The sequence below is a fragment of the Cebus imitator genome, unplaced genomic scaffold, assembly GCF_001604975.1.
Source record: "Cebus imitator isolate Cc_AM_T3 unplaced genomic scaffold, Cebus_imitator-1.0 Scaffold175, whole genome shotgun sequence".
In the NCBI taxonomy this organism is placed as follows: Eukaryota; Metazoa; Chordata; class Mammalia; order Primates; family Cebidae; genus Cebus; species Cebus imitator.
The window spans coordinates 3480933-3503029 of NW_016107490.1; the positions used below are offsets into that span (position 1 = coordinate 3480933).

General features: G+C 39.3%; 1 protein-coding gene across 1 annotated transcript in view; it reads left to right on the forward strand.

Annotated features, from left to right (window-relative positions):
• Positions 1–15689, forward strand: part of PAPOLG (poly(A) polymerase gamma) — a 42473-nt gene extending 26784 nt beyond the window's left edge. Inside the window, exons 10-22 of the mRNA XM_017544983.1 lie at positions 374–446; positions 1525–1645; positions 2326–2410; positions 2801–2854; positions 5633–5752; positions 6213–6322; positions 10643–10764; positions 11004–11164; positions 12476–12564; positions 12825–13045; positions 13559–13624; positions 13813–13869; positions 15226–15689. Coding sequence (XP_017400472.1) covers positions 374–446; positions 1525–1645; positions 2326–2410; positions 2801–2854; positions 5633–5752; positions 6213–6322; positions 10643–10764; positions 11004–11164; positions 12476–12564; positions 12825–13045; positions 13559–13624; positions 13813–13869; positions 15226–15324 — 1378 coding nt within the window. The 3' untranslated portion in view covers positions 15325–15689. The remainder of the gene's footprint in view (positions 1–373; positions 447–1524; positions 1646–2325; positions 2411–2800; positions 2855–5632; positions 5753–6212; positions 6323–10642; positions 10765–11003; positions 11165–12475; positions 12565–12824; positions 13046–13558; positions 13625–13812; positions 13870–15225) is intronic.
• Positions 15690–22097: the final 6408 nt, after the last annotated feature.

Genomic DNA, 22097 nt, shown 5'->3' on the forward strand with positions numbered 1-22097 from the left:
AGCCCACTGCAACCTCTGCCTCATGGGCTCAAGTCATCCTCCCACCTCACCCTCCTGAGTACCTGGGACTATAGGCATGCGCCACCAGGCACAGCTAATTTTTGTGTTTTTAGTAGAGACAAGGTTCCACCGTGTTGCCCAGGCTGGTCTCAAACTCCTGAGCTCAGGTGATCGGCCTACTTCAGCTTCCCAAAGTGCTGGGATTACAGGCATGAGCCACCATGCTCGGCCTTTTTTTTTTTTTTTTTTCTGTTAATACCAAATACCCAGAACATTTGCTCTATAGAAGGTTAGAACAGTCTAATAATTATAAGATTTCATATAGTACCTGAAATGAGATCATATGTAAGTTAATTTGCCTTATTCATGTCAGGGAATGGCCAAATCCTGTGCTGCTGAAGCAACCAGAAGAAAGCAATTTGAATTTGCCTGTCTGGGATCCTCGGGTATGTGATTTATTATGGAATTTCCTTAAACCTTTTAAGGAAAAGGACATTTTTCTAAATTACAGTCTAAAGTTAGTTCCTCTGGTCTTTTTTCTTCTCAATAACTATAGTGCTCTTTCTCCTTCTGCTGTTTTTCTTTGTTTTTCTGCAGATGATTAGGACCACTAATGCTGATACAAATTTTATGTCATTAAAAATCACCCATGTGAGATAAGTGGGTGTCTCAAGGATAATGTCATAATCCATTGTGAAAAACTGTCTCAAAAGTAATTGGTTTCTTGGCTGGACGTGATGGCTCACGCCTGTAATCCCAACACTTTGGGAGGCCGAGGCAGGTGGATTACCTGAGGTCAGGAATTCGAGACCAGCCTGGCCAATATGGTGAAACCCCCTCTCTATTGAAAATATAAAAAATTAGCCAGGCATGGTGGTGCATTCCTGTACTCTGGAGCTACTCTGGAGGCTGAAGCACAAGAATCGCCTGAACCCAAGAGGCAGAGGTTGCAGTGAGCCGAAATTGTGCCACTGCACTGCAGCCTTGGTGATGGAGTTGAGACTTTGTCTCAAAAAAAAAAAAAAAAAGTAATTGGTTACTACTAATAAAGTACTAAAGTATAATAAAAGATTTGCTTTACAATAGAATTTAAAGCAGATTCATTGTTCTCAGATAGCATAATTCTCTCATATCTTGCATTTTATTTTGCTTTTAGAGTGAGTGCTCGTTCCTCTAGGTAACTAAGGGGAAGTCATCCATTGAGTGGGTGGTGAGAAAAGAATGAGAACCATTAAACCAGATAATGCTTATTGTAGTTATAATACTGTATGTTCTTGATCATGAGATATTGTTTATAAAATCCACATCAATTTAACAGCTTTTCTGAGGAAAAACATACTTCTGCAATGTTTCCTTTGACTTTGAGTTCAGAAATAAATGTAGTTGGGGAGGGAAATGTACTTCTTAGACTTGAGGAAATGTAGTATTAAATTTATATTTCATATTCTTCAGACTTTTGGGGAAATGAAGTGAGGACAACTGAAATAGGAGAATAGATCAGTTATTCTGCTTCTAATTTCACAGGTAAATCCATCAGATAGGTATCATCTCATGCCCATAATCACCCCTGCCTACCCACAACAGAATTCTACGTATAATGTGTCCACATCAACTCGAACAGTAATGGTAGAAGAATTTAAACAAGGTAAACATGTTGGCCCTATTGCCCTTTACATATTCCCACAAGTTTTTGGTTGACAACAATTTTATTCTCTGTTCCAGCTATGGATTGATAGTTAGCGTTATACCTATTATTTCTAAAAATTCTTTCAAATATGGTTGTTTTGTTTTCTAGTAATTAGTTTTCCAAAGTATATGATAATATTAAGGCCAAAAATGGAGCCAACCCAGTCTGGTGGAACCTAATTTTTTGTATTCTAAGAAATAGCATATATTTATATTTTGTTACGCAAGAATTTGGTGGGCCAGGCACAGTGGGCTCATGCCTATAACCCCAGGACTTTGGGAGGCTGAGGTGGGTGGATCACCGAAGGTCAGGAGTTCAAGACCAGCCTGGCCAACATGGTGAAACCCCGTCTCTACTAAAAAACACAAAAATTAGCCAGGCATGTGGCACACACCTATAATCTCAGCTACTCAGGAGACTAAGGCAGGAAAATCGCTTGAACCCAGGAGGAGGTTGCAGTGAGCCAAGACAGAGCCACCACCCGCCAGCCTCGGTGACAGAGTGAGACTCCACCTCAAAAAAAGAAAGAATTGGGTGTGGTGGAGTTTGAGATTTTGTGGTAATAGAGTGATTTAAGAGCTGGTCCCTCTCAAAAACATTATTTATTCTTTGTTTGTTTTGTTTTGTTGTAAATTTAGGTCTCGCAGTCACAGATGAAATTCTTCAAGGAAAATCAGATTGGTCCAAACTACTTGAGCCACCAAATTTCTTTCAAAAGTATAGGTATGAGAAATTTTGTATTTTGTATGTACGTGATTTTTTTTTTTTTTTTTAAGAATGATGTTAAACTTAGTTAATATATGGCAGGCGACAGCTCTTCCTATTTCTTAAGGAGGATAGAGAATAAACTAACAAATCCTAAGTGATAAGAGTATTTCTTCATTCTATTAGTATCTAATCCAGTATTAGTGACTTTTTAAAGTTAATTGTTTTTTACTTGTAGGACCTAGAATTAATTTTGTGAAAATCAGAGCACATTTAATTTTCATCAACTGTGTGCCTTTATTAGCTCATTTGTTCAGTGAGAGGGATGAAAAAAAAGGGATGATTAAAAAGCAAGCCCTAACAATTTTTCTGACTTTTTTTTCCTGATTGTTGCTGACAATTCTTCAGACATTATATAGTATTGACTGCCAGCGCATCAACAGAAGAAAACCATCTAGAGTGGTAAGACTTCTATTTCAAGTTTTCTACCTAGTGTGTGGTAATAGTGACATATTTACATGGTGCTTTGCCATTTATAAAATACTTTCTTGCTTGATTTAGAAAATTATTATTATTATTATTTTGAGAGAGAGAGAGTGTCACTGTTGCTCAGGCTGGAGTGCAGTGTCGTGATCTCAGTTTTGCCATGTTGGCCAGGCTGGTCTCAGAACTCCTCATCTCAGGTGATCTGCCCACCTTAGCTCCCAAAGTGCTGGGATTACAGGTGTGAGCCACCTCACCCAGGCTTTTTTTTTTTTTTTTTGGGAGAAGGAGTCTCTGTCTGTCACCCAGACTGGAGTACAGTGGCGTGATCTCGGCTCACTGCAGCCTCCACCTCCTGGGTTCAAGTGATTCTCCTGCCTTAGCCTCCTGAGCAGCTGGGACTACAGGTGCATGCTATCATACCCTATGGCTAATTTTTGTAGTTTTAGTAGAGACGGGCTTTCACCATATTGGCCAGGCTGGTCTCAAACTCCTGATCTCAAGTGATCCGTAAAATTATTATATCTTACTGGTGATTGTTGTATATGACCATGGAGCTTCAGTGTTTAAAATATGCCATCAAATTAATGTTTCAGAATCAGGAGGGACATGAGAGAAGGATATATGTATAAATTCTGCTTCTTGTCTAGTTTGGATGATTCTGATAGCCACCGTCTTAATAAGTTTTCCATTTTTGCCATCATGTTTACCTTCAACAAAACTCAAAAGACATTTTCTATATCCTTTTAATTTAGGAGATGATGGCCTAAATTTTTCAGATTTAGCTTCCATCAACAGGAGACATTTGTGGTCAAGAAGTAATATTCTTTCTAGCACATCTGAATTTATCCCCTCTGCCTCCAGTATATTCACATCCTTGGCTCTATCAGGCAGAAGCTCTGAGACCGCCAGAGATGGTTGTACTTTCCTTGGGTCTGACTTCTGGAAAAGCAAAACAACAATACTATTTTACTTTTACTTCAGGAGTTTAATGCTTATTTCATTGGTAATTAAAGGGACTCTGAAAATAATCCTATCACTGAAACAGTATTTTGTTTGTCCATATCAGGAGTCAGAAAATAGGGTCTAGGCCAAATTCAATCTGCCACCTATTTTTCATAATGTTTTATTGGCATATAGCCATATTTCTTCATTTATATATTATCTGTGGCTGCTTCTGGGCCTCATAAGAAAGTTGAATAGTTGTAACTGAGACTGTATGGCCCAGAAACCCTAAAATTTACTGTTTAGCCTTTTGCAGAAAAAGTTTACCAACCTCTCATTTAGATGACACCGGAATAACACAGATTTTTGTGGATTGACTGTTAAAGCACACACAACAATTACAATGTATAAGCTTTTGCTGCTGTTCTTTTAAAAAATGTTAAAATGTACTTATAGTTATTCTAATTCATTAAGTCATGAATAAGTTATATAGCTGCCATTGGTCACACTTCTTAAGTGAGGTAGAAATGAAGTTGCAGAAATCTGAAGAAACTTGAGGTATTTTAGTAATATCTAATCCAAATTTAGTGAATTTTTTCTTAAATGCAAAGTCTATCATAATATATGATTGTTTCATATATTATGTACCAATATTAGTTTCATTGTTTAAACATATCTTAGCCTTAGGATTTATTTATTTATTTATTTATTTAAGAGACGGAGTCTCACTGTCACCCAGGCTGGAGTACAGTGGCGTGACCATACTGCAGCCTCAAACTCCTGGGCTTAAGCAGTCCCTCCTGCCTCAGCTTCCTAAGTAGCTGGGGCCTGCAGGTCCATGCCACCATGCCTGGCTGATTTTTTTTTTTTTTTTAATCTTATAGAGATGGAGTCTCACTGTGTTGCCCCAGGTGATCTCAAACTCCTGGTGTCAGGTGATCCTCCCGTCTCAAGCTTCCCAAAAGTACTGGGATTAACGAGCAGGAGCCAGCACACCTGACCTAGCCTTAGGTTTGAGATGTAAGATTTGAAGGTAAAAAAAGATTCGGGATTAGATTAACCAGCAATTTTTGTTCATGCCCTAAGCCATGACTATTTATAGTCTTAACTAAGTCAGAGTATTTTAGATTCAGAAATGCATTAAATAAATCAGTTCTTCTATTAAAAAAAAGAACACACAGGAATCTACCAACTTGTTATTTACTACAATGGCATTTTAAATGGGGCTCCTAATGTATTGGGCTGAAATTTTTAAATGAACATGTAAAGATTCATAGCTAATATGCTGTTTGGCTTACTTGAGTGTAGCTTTCATATTTAAAGTTGACATAAGATAATTTGTGTTTACAATGGCATTTTAAATGGGGTTCCTAATATATTGGGCCGAAATTTTTATTTTATTTATTTATTTAGTGATGGAACCTCACTCTGTCGCCCAGGCTGGAGTGCAGTGGGGTGATCTCAGCTCACTGCAGCCTCCACCTCCCAGGTTGAAGCGATTCTTCTGCTTCAGCCTCCTGAGTAGCTGAGAATATAGGTGTGCACCCCATACTCAGCTAATTTTTTGGTATTTTTAGTAAAGACGGGGTTTTACCACGTTGGTCAGGCTGGTCTCGAACTCCTGACCTCAGGTGATCTGCCCGCCTCAGCCTCCCAAAGTGCTGGGATTACAGGCATAAGCTACCACACCCAGCCTGAAATTTTTTAATGAACATGTAAAGCTTCATAGTTAATATGCTGTTTAGTTTACTTGAGTGTAGCTTTCAGATTTAAAGTGGACATAAGATGAATTGTGTTCCTTGTTTGTTTTAGGGTTGGATTAGTAGAATCTAAAATACGTGTACTTGTTGGAAACTTGGAACGGAATGAATTTATTACTCTTGCCCATGTGAATCCCCAGTCATTCCCAGGGAGTAAGGAACATCATAAAGAGTAAGTTAATTGTTTTTTAATACTGTATTTATTAAATAATGTTATTTGGCATATGCATCATTTCAGAGTAATTGCGAGACTTTTGTTTAACAGGCATTGATGGGAGTATGACACATTATATATTCGAGTTTGAGTGGCTAGGCATTAACATTAAAAATAAGTACATACTACGTTGGTAGCCCAGAAACCCCGGCAAAACACCATCACAATATTTGGAGCATATTTAAGCATATATTTAGTAAGTCATTTTCATAGCCACTTAATCCTCCTTAGAACAGCAGGCAGTAGCTTACCAGTGTTCTGGATGCCACTTTTAAGAATCTGGCCAGACCACTGAAATCTGTATTTGTGAGATAAGAGAGGTAGAGACCACGTTTTAATTATGAAGTAGCATCTGTAACATTGTAAAAAAAAAAAAAAAAATAGTAATTAATGGAAATTCTTAAATTTTACTTTATAGCAACAATTACGTATCAATGTGGTTCCTTGGGATAATTTTTCGGAGAGTAGAAAATGCAGAAAGTGTCAACATAGACTTGACATATGATATACAGTCATTTACTGATACAGGTAAGACTTCATCATCATAGAGCTGTGATTCTCAAACCTGACTATTACTCAGTGTCATCTGCCTACGATCTGGCTGGCTGTACTTATTAAAGTTCCACAATTGGTTAAGTGAACATGGCATATCCATACTGCTATTAAAACAGGAAAGGAGCCGGGCGCGGTGGCCCACGCCCTATAATCCCAGCACTTGGGAGGCAGAGGCGGGCAGATTACCTGAGGTCAGGAGTTCGAGACCAGCCTGGCTAATATGGTGAAACCCCATCTCTACTAAAAATAGAAAAGTTAGCGGGGTATGGTGGCGGATGCCTGTAATCCCAGCTGCTTGGGAGGCTAAGGCAGGAAAATCGCTTGAACCCAGGAGGAGGAGGAGGTTGCAGTGAGCTGAGATTGTCCCACTGCACTCCAGCCTGAGCCACAGAGTGAGACACTGTCTCAAAAAAAAGGAAACAAAAGCATTATGAAGCAATTTCCAAGATACATTAAGTGGGAGGTAAAATTACAGAACACTGTTACACTGTGCTACAATTTATAGAAAAAAGAAAAAATAAATACACATTTGCTTATAATTGCATAGAATATCTCTGGAAGGATGCTTAGTTTTTTAAAAAATGGCAAGAGTGGTTGCTTCTAGGTCAGGGGACAGGATAAGGAGACATCATTGAATACTCTTCAACACTTTTGAGTTTTGTAGCATGTGAATGTTAACTGTTTTATTTTATTTTATGAGACAGAGTCTCACTCTGTCATCCAGGCTGGACTGCAGTGGTGCGATCTCAGCTCACTGTAACCTTCGCCTCTGGGGTTCAAGCGATTCTCATGCCCCAGCCTCCCAAGTAGCTGGAATTACAGGTCCATGCCACCATGCCTGGCTAATTTTTGTATATTTAGAAGAGGAGTTTCACCATGTTGGCCATGCTGGTCTCAAACACCTGACCTCAAGTGATCCACCTGCCTCGGCCTCCCAAAGTGCTGGGATTACAGGCGTGAGCCACCTTGCCCAGCTGAATGTTATGTTTTAAAATACAAAGAAAGGAAAGCTCTTTGTGTATACAACCAGGGTTTGTGACCACAATCATAAAGATGACTTGATTTTTTCCAGGCGCAGTGGCTCACGAGCGCCTGTAATCCTAATACTTTGGGAGACTGAGACAGGTGAACCTCTTGAGCTCAGAAGTTTGAGACCAGCCTGAGCAACATGTTGAAACTCATCTTTACACAAAATACAAAAAAAAAATTACCAGGTATAGTGGCACACGCCTGTGGTCCCAGCTACCTGGGAGGCTGAGGTGGGAGAATTGCTTGAACCCAGAAGGCTAAGGCTCCAGTGAGCCCAGATTGTGCCACTACTCTGTAGTTTGGGTGACAAAGTGAGACCCTGTCTCAAAAAATAAAAAAAAAAAACTTGATTTTTATGGGGTTTGTTCTGTTTTGTTTGTTTTAAATAGAGAGAGAATTTCGCTATGTTGCCCAGGCTGGTCTCAAACTCCTGGATTCAAGCGATTTGCCTACCTCAGCCTCTCAGAGTGCTGGGATTACAGGTGTCAGCCACTGCACCTGGCCAGATTTTTATGTTTTTTTATATGAAATAAATATCACTAAGTACAGAATTACTGAATATATTTCAGGATCAGTGAAAAGAGTATCTTTCGCATCTAGCACACTAGTCACAACCCTGGAATATCTTAATGTATCTGTTATGAATTTAGGATTATTTATCTTAAGAATCTGGAATACTATTAAAATTACTGGTTTGGCTCATCTGGGTTTTCTGAATTCTTTTGAAAGAGTCCTCCTATTATGAAAATGCAGATTCCTGGCCAGGTGCAGTGGCTCACGCCTGTAATCCCAGTACTTTGGGAGGCCGAGGCAAGCAGATCACCTGAGGTCAGGAATTCGAGACCAGCCTGGCCAACGTGGTGAAACCCCATCTCTACTGAAAATACAAAAATTAGCCGGGCGTGGTGGCATATGCCTGTAATCCCAGGTACTTGGCAGGCTGAGGCAGGAGAATCGCTTGAACCTGGGAGGCAGAGGTTGCAGCGAACTGAGATCGCACCATTGCACTCCAGCCTGGGCAAAAAGAGTGAAATGCTATCTAAAAAAAAAAAAAAAAAGGAGAAAAAAAATGCAGATTCCTATGCTTCACCTTAGAACCACTAAATCACACTCTGGGGAGGGAATCAAAGAATCTGCATCTTGAACAAGCACCCCTGGTAACTCTTTTATAAGCAATCTGGAATAAAAACATTCACTATAAATTTTTCCATTCTAATTTGGGCTTAATTGTTTTAAAAAGGAGAAGGTACATTGTTTATTATAAATTTATAAAATATTATTTTTCAGATGAAGAAATTTGAGGCCCCAAGAGATTAATAATTTACCACATCTCACAGTAGTTGCTGTGTAAAACAAGCCTCCCATCCCTGTCTTCAGTGGGCTTTTAATCTAATTGGGTATATTTACAATTAAAACATATTAAGAAATTTATTTGGTTATAATAAAATAAATAAAACCCGTTTTCTTATAAGGTGTGAAAAGCACTAGAATGGGAATCTAGGGCTACGTGGATTCTGATCCTGGCAAGGCATTCAGGGCTGTTTAGCCTCCTTTTCTCAACTGTACAATAAGTATGTATTTGTAAGATGGTTCCTGAAGTCTGTCTTTCTATGATTGTGGTAGCTGCAGTAGTAAATTCTCATAGACAGCTTGAATTGCATCTTGGATATTTGGCATAAAAATTAGCTTAGAAGGCCGGGTACCGTGGCTCACATCTGTAATCCCAGCACTTTCGGAGGCAGAGGTGGATGGATCTTTTGAGATCAGAAGTTTGAGACCAGCCTGGCCAACATAGTGAAACCCCATCTCTACGAAAAATCAAAAAGTAGCTGGGCGTGGTGCCACACGCCTCTAGTCCCAGCTACTTGAGAGGCTGAGGCAGGAGAATTAGCTTGAACCCAGGAGGCAGAAGTTGCAGTAAGCCAAGATTATACCACTGCACTTCAGCCTGGGTGACAGAGCAAGACTCTTGTGTCCAAAAAAAAAAGAAGTAGACTTGGACAAGTAATTATGAGGAGAGATTGCCTTTTGGTAAAATATTAGAAAACAAGATCTGGAACATACTGTACCTTTTTTCATACATTTATGTTGTTAATAAAGTTTGATTATGAGAAAGTTTTAGAAGGTGGACATGGAAAAACTAGTGGATTCGTGGCCAACCACAGTGGCTCACACCTATAATCCCAGCACTTTAGGAGGCCAAGGTGGGCAGATCACCTGAGGTCGGGAGTTCGAAACCAATCTGACCAACATGGAGAAACCCCATCTCTACAAAAAATCTAAAAAGTAGCTGGGCATGGTGGCGCATGCCTGTAATCCCAGCTACTTGGGAGGCTGGGGCAGGAGAATGGCTTGAACACAGGAAGCAGAGGTTGCAGTGAGCCAGGATTGTGCCACTGCACTCCACCCTGGGTGACAGAACAAGAGTCCGTGTCAAAAAAATAAAAAGAATATGGCCGGGCGCGATGGCTCACGCCTGTAATCATAACACTTTGGGAGGCCAAGGTGGGTGGATCACCTGAGGTCAGGAGTTCAAGACCAGCCTGGCCATCATGGTGAAACCCCATCTTAAAAAATAAAATAAATAAATAAATAATAAAAAGAATTAGCTTAGACTTGGACAAGTAATTATGAGGAAAGATTGCCTCTTGGGATAATATTAGAAAACAAGATCTGGAAAATACCTTTTTTCCATACATTTATTTTGTTTAATTATGAGAAAGTCTTAGAAGGTGGACATGGAAAAACTAGTGGATTCATGTCCAGGCACAGTGGCTCATGCCTGTAATCCCAGCACTTTAGAAGGCCAAGGTGGGCAGATCACCTGACGTCAGGAATCAAGACCAGCCTGACCAACATAGAGAAACCCCATCTTTACTAAAAATACAAAATTAGCTGGGCATGGTGTGGTACATGCCTGTAATCCCAGCTACTTGGGAGGCTGAGGCAGGAGAATCACTTGAATCCAGGAGGCGGAGGTCGCAGTGAGCCGAGATCGCGCCATTGCACTCCAGCCTGGGCAACAAGAGTGAAACTCCGTCTCAAAAAATAAAATAAAAAAGAGAGAAACTAGTGGATTCATGAATAGGATTGTGATGTGATGTAAATGTATTAAAAATATTTGTTTTGTGAGAGGGTTATTGGTGGGTGGGTGGCCGGTGGTGATAGTGGGGATATAGTAAAGGCATATGCATTTCAGGAAAATTAGGCAGAACCCTTGGTTCAGAAAGAAGTGTCCCATTTAACGTATTAACATTGTTGCAGTGTACAGACAGGCAAACAATATAAATATGCTAAAGGAGGGAATGAAAATTGAAGCAACTCATGTAAAGAAAAAACAACTTCATCACTACCTTCCTGCAGAAATTCTTCAAAAGAAGAAAAAGGTGAGTTTGTAATCTTAACTTTCCAGTATGGTTTTACTCAGACAAATCTAGGATCAAATTTGCATTCTTAGAGCTCACAAACCTATTGAGAAAAATGAGGAGGATATAGGCAATTCAATCTAGGACTGAAATCTCATTTTCATTCATCACAAGAGATAATTTGCTTAAATGACCTTCAAAATTGAAACCAGTCTTTATAATTTGCTTTTCAAAATCCTAAAGTCGTTTTCTTCTTTCAGCAAAGTCTCTCTGATGTCAGTCGAAGCTCGGGCGGACTTCAATCCAAAAGATCGTCTCTGGATAGCAGTTGTCTAGATAGCTCCAGAGACACTGATAATGGAACACCTTTTAATTCTCCAGCATCCAAGTCTGATAGCCCTTCTGTAGGAGAAATGGAAAGGTCTGTCATATTTCAAATGTGTCCTTTTGGTTTTCTGTTCAGTTTGTTTGATGATAATGTGAACTTTTCTATACCTCTGCTACTGCCTTTCTTTTTAAATTGTTAAAAGATTTTATTTTACAGGCTGCTGATCAGTTTCTTGTTTAGAAATAATTGTGGTAATCCTGCGGGAGATGGTATAGGCTTATGAGCATGTGAGACTAGATAGATACACGGAAATGTACACATTTTTTGCTTAAATTTTTCTCTTCTTACTGGCTCCTCTGCTTTTTCTCCACCTTTATTTCAATGAAATGTTAAAGTACAGGCCTGAGCCAACAGTTGTGGCCAGGCACAGTGGCTGGGGCTTGTAATCCTACAACTTTGAGAGGTCAAGGCAGGCGGATCACTGGAGCCCAGGAGTTCCCAGACCAGCCTGGGCAACATGGTGAAACTCAGCCTCTACAAAAAAAAAAAAAAAAAGGCCAGACACAGTGGCGGTGGTTCATGCCTATAATCCCAGCACTTTGGCAGGCTGAGGCGGACAGATCACCTGAGATCAGGAGTTCAAGACCACCCTGGCCAACATGGCAAAACCCTGTCTCTACTAAAAATACAAAAATTAGCAGGGCATGGTGGTGCGCACTTGTAATCCCAGCTACTTGGGAGGCTGAGGCAGGAGAATCGCTTGAACCCAGGAGGTGGAGGTTACAGTGAGCCGAGATCGTGCCATTGCACTCCAGCCTGGACAACGAGAGTGAGACTCTGTCTCAAAAAAAAAATAATGAGCTCGGCATGGTAGTGCACGCCTGTAGTTCCAGCTACTCGGGAGGCTGAGGTGGAAGAATTGCTTGAGCCCAGAAGGTTGAGGCTGCAGTGAGCCATGTGTTCATGCCACTGCACTCCAGCCTAGGTGACAGAACAGTACTAAAAAAAAAAAAAAAAGAGAAGGCAGTTGTAATTGTTATACAGTAATAAGTGTTTTAAATAAGTAAAGGGGCCAGCTGGTGGTAGCTCCAGCACTTTGGGAGGCTAAGCCAGGAGGATTGCTTGAGCCTCAGGAGTTCAAGACCAGCCTGGGCACCATAGTGGGATCCTGTGTCTACAAGAATAAAAATTTAAAAATCAGCCAGACATGAGGGCACACACCATATTCCCAGCTACCTGGGAGGCTGAGTGGCAGTTACTTGAGCCCGGGAGGTTGAGGCTGCAGTGAGCTGTGAGTGTGCCACTATACTCCAACCTGGGAAATAGAGTGAGGCCTTTTCTCAAAAAAGAGGAAAAAAGTAATATTTAAATCATTTATTGATGATAATTTAACACTTTCATTAGGAATAGTGCTGAGCCTACTGCTGTAATTGTGGAGAAGCCACTGAGTGTACCACCAGCCCAAGGACTCTCCATTCCAGTCATTGGTGCAAGTAGGTATCTAAACTTGTATTATTAATAATTCTATTTACAAAAAATTAGCTGGACATGGTGGCACATGCCTGTAGTCCTAGCTACTTGGGAGGCTAAGGCAGGAGGATCACCTGAGCCTGGGAAGTAGAGGCTGCAGTGAGCCATGATCAAGCTACGGCCCTCCAGCCTGGGTGATGGGAATGAGAGACCCTGTCTCAAGAAAAGAAGAAAATTATATACATAAATGTTTAATTATTAAAATCCTTTTTTTCCTTTTCAGAAATTGACTCTACAGTAAAAGCTGTGTCACCCCCTGCTGTGTGTACCATTCCTACCGTAGTAGGGCGAAATGTCATTCCTAGAATCACAACACCCCACAACCCTGCCCAGGGACAACCACATCTGAATGGAATGTCAAATATAACTAAGACTGTTACACCCAAGAGATCCCATTCCCCATCCATAGATGGGACTTCTAAGAGGTTGAAAGACATAGAAAAGGTAAAGCTACAACTTTAGTGGTGATTCCGTAGTTAATATTTTTAAACTTAATACTAAAACAATTTTCCATAGCTGTTGGTGTTCTGTTAGGAGTTGACTGAAAAGAATATTTACCCAAACCTGAAAGGAACAATATTAATTGCTCATCCTAAAATCAAATTACTAATGTGTCTAAAAATTTGAATGATTGGTCCAAGTTTCTCCTTGACTTACAGAAGTCATTATTGATAACGAAATCTCATTTCTTGGCTGTTAATATGCCCTGCTTCCAGTAGGTGGTGGTAAAACTGTATTCGTTAGAATCTGAATTGATTTAACCAAAAAGATCACTCAAACTGTAGAAATTAACAGTGGCAACTGAAGTCAATCTGATTTAAATTATCTTCCCTTACCAACCCATGTTTATAGTAATTTTTATAATAGCCTAACCACTAATTAGTCTTCCAGTCTATATAGATTTGTATGGTTTTTGCTGATACATACTAGCAATTTATTTCAATGTTTATATTTTAGTTTATTCGACTTGAATCAACATTTAAGGACCCTCGCACAGCTGAAGAAAGAAAAAGAAAATCAGTGGTAAATATATTAATAGTGTGCTTCAGAATATTTACTGTAAAACTCCATGTATCAGGAAAAGTGCCATATTAGAAAGTAGGTCAGACAAGATCTACTGTTAGGTTTTAGTCAGGTTTTATTTTAAGTAGAAATAAGTGTTTGCATATAGGAAAGTTAGTTTTTACTTGTGTTGTTTCTTCTGTTTTTAGGATGCCATTGGAGGAGAATCTATGCCTATTCCTACTATTGACACATCTCGCAAAAAGGTAACAGTCTTATTCATAGGTACAGTACATAGGTAAAACTCATAGGTAATCTACAAGTAAAAAAGGCTTATTAAGAGCCTTAGCACTGGGAAAAGGAAAGATTTTGTCCCTGTCCTGAAGACTAGCAGTGTAGTTGGGTTGGGGTTGGAGATAGCAAAGTTTGTAGTTCTAAATGTATGTATCTCAGAAGTCTAAAAAAGAGAGAATAGTTTAAGACAACTTTATTATTTATTTAGATTATGTTCACCCTTTGTTTTTTATCTTTAAAGAAGCAGTTGGATGCTTAGCACATTAATTTCTTACCAAGTACCTGGTAATATATATCTGTTGTGTACTACTGCTTACTGTTCAAACATAGGTTTGATAATTAGGAACTACATGTATTAATATTTTAGAGGAACCAACTGTAGTGGTATATATAGTAAATACCTTTAAAACATGAGCTAAAAGCCCCTAAATTATAATTTAAATGTTTATTATTTGAAGAATTACTTTTATAACTAATAATATGTAGTAGTATTAAGTATGTTATGCTAAAAAGCAAGTACTCAAAAAGCAGCCTTGTGTAAATCAAAGTCCTCCTCTGAGTTTATAGTGAACAGAATGGCTTATTTTCACCCCTCCCATTAAATAGTAAGGTGCTTCTCATCATCAGCTCTTACCCTGCCAGGTTTTCCACAATGTAGTAGCTTTTCTAAAGCAAAATAGAATACTCGCAGGCCATTTGTTGTAGAATTTGAGCCTGTAACATAAGATTAAGTTACAAAAAATATGATGTACAATTATGTGATAGTGGAAAAAATTTTTGAGATGGATATTAAAGTACAAAAGAGTGGAGTGACATATGGATTTTTTAATATATCAAGTCTAAAGTGAAAGTGGCTACACCAAACAATTCGCACAAAATTGTAATAATATCTGAGACTTGGTTATGGCATTTAAGTCAGTATTGCCCTGTTTTCTATTACTTTATATATCTCAAATTGTTCATAATTGTTTTAATGCATATGGATATGATACAGATACTGGCTTAGCCAAGGTAAAACGAGAGGAGAATTAAGCAGTCATCTCTTGACAAGAAACTAACTGTCCCCATCCTGTACATCTTCACACTCCTGCCACTTCTGACCTTTCTCTTAGCCCTTTGCTTTTCACCTGTGACTGTAAAAAGAAGTCATGCCGAAAGCAAGAGTTCCCTATGAACACTGGAAGGAAGTATTCATTGCATACTTGAGTGTTCAGGAGCTAGAGGGATTGGGAGAAAAACTCAAGAGTTTTTTTGTGAGTGACTTTCTAGTTGGGCCTTTATAACATATGGTGTGCTTTTCCTTTTTTGTTTCTCTTTCTTTCTAATAGAGACTACCCAGTAAAGAACTACCAGATTCATCATCTCCAGTTCCAGCAAATAACATCCGTGTCATCAAAAATTCCATTCGACTGACCCTTAATCGGTAAAAGCAGTGCCTCCTCTCTTAAGTGAACAAGCAATCATTTAGTGACATAGATGCAGCCACTGTTTTTTCAAATAGAAGTGGCTGTCATACATGAAATATGGTGAAAGTTACAGCCTCAGCCTCATTAACCTTGAAGTGGTTTCTGAACTGTCACACTTTGACCTGCAGATGCTGTAGCATTCTCTTACTGATTGCTACATACACTTCTCTGAGGATCACCTGCTGTCAAATTGCAGTCTACAGTATTACAGCTTTGCATTTGGGGGTTTTACTGCCTTAACTTTCAACGCTTGTTATGGGAACCAGTTCTTGGCCACTTGGACACTGATAACAAGTCCTGAACTCCATTTTGTGTGTGTGTGTGTGTGTGTGTGTGTGTGTGTGTGTGTGCGCGCGCGCATTTTTTTTTGTTTGTTTTTGTCTTATGTTGTAATCATTGTATAGACCTAAAAAAACAGCTGAAAACAAACAAAAAAATTGTCTTGTATTTTCCAAATGTTAACACATTTACTTTAGCATTGAAGCCACTTTGTGAAACCTGAGATAAATGAATGTGAGGTATCTTTTCTGCTTTCCTTATTTGTGTAGATGTACTGTCTGTTCTGTTGATTTAAATTATTTTTTTCCAGATTGGCACATGAAATATTTAAACTTTTTTGTGTGCCTTTCTGTCCAAATGTTGCTTAGTTACCAGGGAAGATTAGTCCAGTGATTACATAAGAGTTGGGCACCATAAATTCTCTATACTTTGCCTCCCATGGAGGCCTTTGAAATGCATCTTTATTAAAAATCAAAATATAACCAGGATACTGAAAGTCAGTATATGAATGGTAAAATTGTTACATATCCTATTTCATGCCATTCTTGTTAGTTGACTGGTATTTTTTACCGAGGAGCAACGCATTCCAGCATCAACAATAAGATACCTTTAAGTATGGCAAACTTGTATTTTTGAGGTGTAAAATTAACTTGGCATGATAATTCCTGACCATTATTTACCCCACAACTTCAAATAGTTTCTTCATGGACTAGGCATGCAGAAATAAGCAGTGGATTTTATTGAAACCTTAAAGGCATTTTGAATGACATTGTTACCAACCATTAATTGGCTCAGGACCTTTGTAATTTTTATTTAACTATATGAGTTGTCTTTTTTTACGCTGCTTTTTTCAATGCATTTCTTAATATTTTTTAAGTTTCATGAATGCATGCTCAGTTTATTAAAATCCATAACCATGTAATTCTTGTAATATGTTGATTCAGTGTTTTGTAAATGAAGTCGTATGTATTTTCAGAGTATTTTTGTATGTACTGTAAGATACCATCTTTTCAAAGAGAAACCTTTAAAACCTTTATTGTCTCTCCTTAGTCTAATTTTTTAAATATGGATTATGCTTGAATTATTATATTTAAAATGAAAATGTATAGATTACACAGCCAGGAATGCTAGTATTTATCACCTTCTTCAGATTTCACTCAGCATTTAGTAGGTTCAGTAGGAAAAACCCAGAATGGTATATTGAGTAGTGTGGGGAAGATAACTCGTTGTGTATTTTGTAGGACTCAGGGGATGCCATCTAGCAGGTGGAGAAATAGCAGTCCATTTTCTCTTGCAAGCCCTTTACTGTTGAGTTGAAATTCTTGAATTTTCAGAGAGCAGTGTCCTCCAGGTTCCACTCCTTCCCGTTAGGTCTCTGAAATGTAAATTCTAATGTTTACCTTTACCGTGGAAAACATGAAAAGTGTTAGAAGTAAACAACAGCAAGGAAGAAATGATTGTTCTCTTATTCCCTTTTTATATAGCAGCAAAAGATAAGAATTAAGTCACATAACCAAGTTGTAGCTTCCTTGGCAAAGCTGTTGTCTTAGCTGACTCTTTCCCTTTAGTCACATGTTTTGGGATTTGTTCTACAAATACTCTATTTGAGCAAAAGTGAATGGTTATGAAAGGACTGAATAATTAACGTGACTTCAACCTTTGAAAACTTTGGTAAGGAATTTGATTAAATTTTATATACTTGTGTATGTATGCATTTCCACATTTTAATATCTCTTGCTTTTAAATCAGCCTTCAAAGTCTCTTTAGGAATTCCTTCCATATCCATGTTTACTCTGTTGTATCAATAGACTCCCTGGAGTGACTAGTGGAGTTTTTCTTTAATAAGGAAGCAACAAGTCTAATCTTGTACTATAGCATAGGCATTTCTTTTAGATTAAGGAGCCCATTCAACATGTGAATGAGTCAACATTAGAGTCCTCAAGGATAGCATTCTTCAACCTGTTTGGTAACTGAGGAGTTGATAGTGGGGTTTGTCGAGAAATGAAATGTTTTCTATCCTGACCAGTAAGTAGAAGTTTCAGTACATTTCATTAACTTAGTGGGAAGCTTTCATTGTACTGGTTCCAAGTAAAAACGGAGAAGGTATGATCTGGAATTTTGTTATGATCAGAGGCACTAAGTACATGTGTTTGTGGGGTTTTTTGTTTGTTTTGTTTTGAGACAGAGTTTCGCTCTTGTTGCCCAGACTGGAGTGCAGTGGCGCAATCTCAGCTTACTGCAACCTGGCCTCCCAGGTTCAAGCGATTCTCTTGTCTCAGCCTCCCAAGTAGCTGGGATTACAGGCATCCACCACCACACCCAGCTAATTTTTGTATTTTTAGTAGAGACGGGGTTTCACCATGTTGGCCAGGCTGGTCTCGAACTCCTGACCTCAGGTGATCCACCTGCCTCAGCCAGACGTGAGCCACCACGCTCAGTTGTGTTTTTCAAGTGTGAAAAAATACCTAGAAGTATATTTGATAAAGGCAAATAGTTTGTTCTTCAGTATATAGACACATGTTCATTTTCACAAGGGTATTACATTTTAATTTGCTCATTTTTCAGTAACTAGCCCTTGAGAATATATATGAAAGGAAAACACTTATCTGCTAGCTTAAACCTTAGGGACCTAACCAATTTGAGATAAGAGGTACATGGCTTACAACTTTGTAAAATGGGGGCAGGAGAATGATATTTTTTTTTTTTTTTTTTTTTAATTTAAACAGAAGCCCACTCTGTCACCCTGGCTGGAGTGCAGTGGAATGATCTCACCTCATTGCAGCCTCTGCCTCCCGGGTTCAAATGATTCTCCTGCTTCAGCCTCCAGAGTAGCTGGAATTAACAGGCCTGTGCCATCACGCCTGGCTAATTTTTGTATTTTCAGTAGAGACAGGATTTCACCATGTTGGCCAGGGTGATCCTGAACTCCTGACCTCAAGTGATCTGCCTGCCTTGGCCTCCCAGAGTGCTGGGATTACAGGCATAGCCACTGCTTCAGCCAGGAGAATGAATATTAAAAGTCTGTGTTCGTCTTTAAAATGAGTGCTTTGTTTTAAAGCAGCAATTTAGTAGCATTATTAAAATGCTTACTTTAGTAGCAAGTAAGTAAAGATGGGCAGTATCAAAATTGGCTAAACTTATTTTCCACTATGTTCCACACCTTTGAAATAGGAATTCCTAACTTGAGAATTGTGAACAACCCTCAGGTAATTCTTTGTAATTGTGTATAAGAAGTCCTAGTGGCCGGGCGCGGTGGCTCACGCCTATAATCCCAGCACTTTGGGAGGCCAAGGCAGGTGGATCACGAGGTCAAGAGATCGAGACCATCCTGGTCAACAAGGTGAAACCCCGTCTCTACTAAAAATACAAAAATGAGCTGGACATGATGGTGCGTGCCTGTAGTCCCAGCTACTCGGGAGGCTGAGGCAGGAGAATTGCTTGAACCCAGGAGGCGGAGGTTGCGGTGAGCCGAGATCGTGCCATTGCACTCCAGTCTGGGCAACAACAGCGAAACTCCGTCTCAAAAAAAAAAAGAAGTCGTCCTAGTTTACATGCATCTTTCTGGGGGAGAAGTGTATAGTTTAGATCAGCTTCTCCAAGTGGTTCATTACCCAAAAAAAAAAAAAGTGTGGAAGTTGGGGTTAGGAGACACCAGGATTGAATAATCCTGGAATATTATATAATTTCCTCCCTTTGATTTTGCTGTGATACACTGAAAATGTGCTGTGACTTCTAACTAGTAAAATGGGCTGATGAGGGATTCTGGAATCCCAAATTTCGAAGTTTATAACTTAAAATGAAATCATAAAGTCCTCAGCATTTAGAAGAATGCTTAATCTCAGATTTACAAATGTCCTCATGATAACTTAGATTCATTAACAGGATCAAACTTGAGTTCAACAATTTCAACCCAATGTTATCAGAGTACATTAGTTTAGAATGATCATTAGAAATGGTAGAAAATAGAATAAATTATTAAAGATCCCAAAATGTTGAGTTCTGTAGCATGAAACATCTCTTGTTCCTCCATGTTTGTAGTTCAGGCCAGAACAAATTAAACAGACCAATAAATACAAAAGCTTTAGTTAAAAAAAAAAAAAAGTAATTTTGTATGAATTATAATTGTACATGTGCTTACATAACCTATTAAATCATCCAAAACTCAGAATTTAAATAGCAAATAGTACAGATGATGGAAGACAGCCAGTCTCAGTAATGGTAATTTTTGTTTAATTGTATTCCCAAATTCTCTTTTTTTTTTTTTTTTTTTTTGAGACCGAGTTTCGCTCTTGTTACCCACGCTGGAGTGCAGTGGCACAATCTTGGCTCATTGCAACCTCCACTTCTAGGTGCAGGCGATTCTCCTACCTCAGCCTCCCAAGTAGCTGGGACTACAGGTGCCTGCCACCACCCCCGGCTAATTTTTGTATTTTTGTAGAGATGGGGTTTCACCACGTTGGCCAGGCTGGTATCAAACTCCTGACCTCAAGTGATGCACCCGCCTTGGTCTCCCAAAATGCTGGGATTACAGGCTTGAGCCACCATGCCCAGCTTCTATTTTTTCTGAAACAACCTTTCAGATATACTTTTATATTTGAATTAGTTGAACATAAGATGATCATCAAGCTTGCTATAGTTTTTAAGCTATTGCTACATTTGAACAAAAAGATCCATATACTTATCCTAGAAAGTACTTAGGATACCTTTGAGATTAATGGTGCTATATCACCCCACAGTGCTTTGTAAAATGAATGCAGCTGCTGTTCCATTCTAGCTAGCTGTTTGTGTAGTTCATATTAATTTACCCTGCCTTTTATTTGGATTGCCTTATTTCTTAGTTGTACACATGCACCTCATTATTTGCCTGGAATAAGTAATCAAATAAACTTGCTTTGATAAATAGGTGATGATTGAGTGATGTTATTTGGGACTAAAAAGTACCAAGTAGCTGGGATTACAGGCATCCACCTGTAATCCACGGAAGTGGATTACAGAAGACTTCCACAGAAGTCTTTACTTAGTTAGTTACCTTTTCAGTGGCAATTTTGTCATTTACCACTTAGATTCTTTGGTAGATGACGGTATCCACTACCCACTTAGTATGAAAGCAAAGCTCAGACTTAATTTGCATCACACAGAATCATTTATTAAACACTTATCACCAAGCAATGGCACAACAGTTTATACAATCTGCTCTATAAGCTTATTGGAGTGTCCCAGCTTTCAGTCCCTTTTGATAATCTGACCACCTTTTCATGAAAGGACCACTGGAGGTGTCTGTCAGGCACTGGGGGCAAAATTCTGTCACCCTTCTGATCAGGATCAGGCAGAGTCCTTTGTACTAATAATGGCTGGACACAGGATCAAGCTCTGGGTACTATCCATACAAGTACAGGTTACATGGCTGGTTACATTCTTACACCTCTTGTAAAAATGGACAGTGACTAGTTTTTAGGCAATCCATGTACTGAATTCACAAGAGCTTGTGTCTGCATCATTAACATTACTAGCAAGTTGCTCATGTCACCAATGGAAACACATTTGACATTTATTAAGCTAACTGGCAAAGTCTGTATTGATTGAGCTGTGGATAACAAGGGCTTTTAGTAGTCACTTGTGAAGTGTGGGCTTCCTGATTGAATTCCTAGCTGACCATCTCTGGAGTGTAAATTTCTGATGGGGACAACTCACTCTCCTTGGATATAACATACAACACAATTACCACGCTGTGATAAAATGTTTTTTAAAGTCAACATCATAACAGGTTCTTTGTAGATCCAAATACGTTACAGTACTAAAGGCAAAAATAAAATGTACTGGGGCCGGGCACAGTGGCTCATGCCTGTAATTCCAGCATGTTGGGAGGCCGAGGCGGGTGGATCATTTGAGGTCAGGAGTTCAAGACCAGCCTGCCCAACATGGTGAAACCCTGTCACTACTAAAAATATGAAAATTAGCTGGGTGGTAGTGACACGCACCTGTAATCCCAGCTACTCAGGAGGCCAAGGCAGGAGAATCGCTTGAGCCTGGGATTAGCAGAGGTGGCAGGGAGGCAGAGGTGGCAGTGAACCACAATTGTACTACTTGCACTCCTGTCTGGGCAACATTGGACCAGGCGTGGTGGTTCACGTCTGTAATCCCAGCACGTTGGGAGGCCAAGACGGGTGAATCACCTGAGCTCAGGAGTTCAAGACCAGCCTGGCCAACATGGTGGAACCCCATCTCTACTAAAAATACAAAATTAGCTGGGTGTGGTGGCACACACCTGTAATCCCAGCTACTAGTGAGGCTGAGTCAGGAGAACCACTTGAATCCAGGATGTGGAGGCTGCAATGAGCCCAGATCACACCACTGCACTCCAGCCTGGCAAGACAGAGACTCCATCTCGAAAAATAAATAAATAAATGTATTGCTTTTTAATCCCCTATCCTAAAAACTATCTTTCAAACCATATA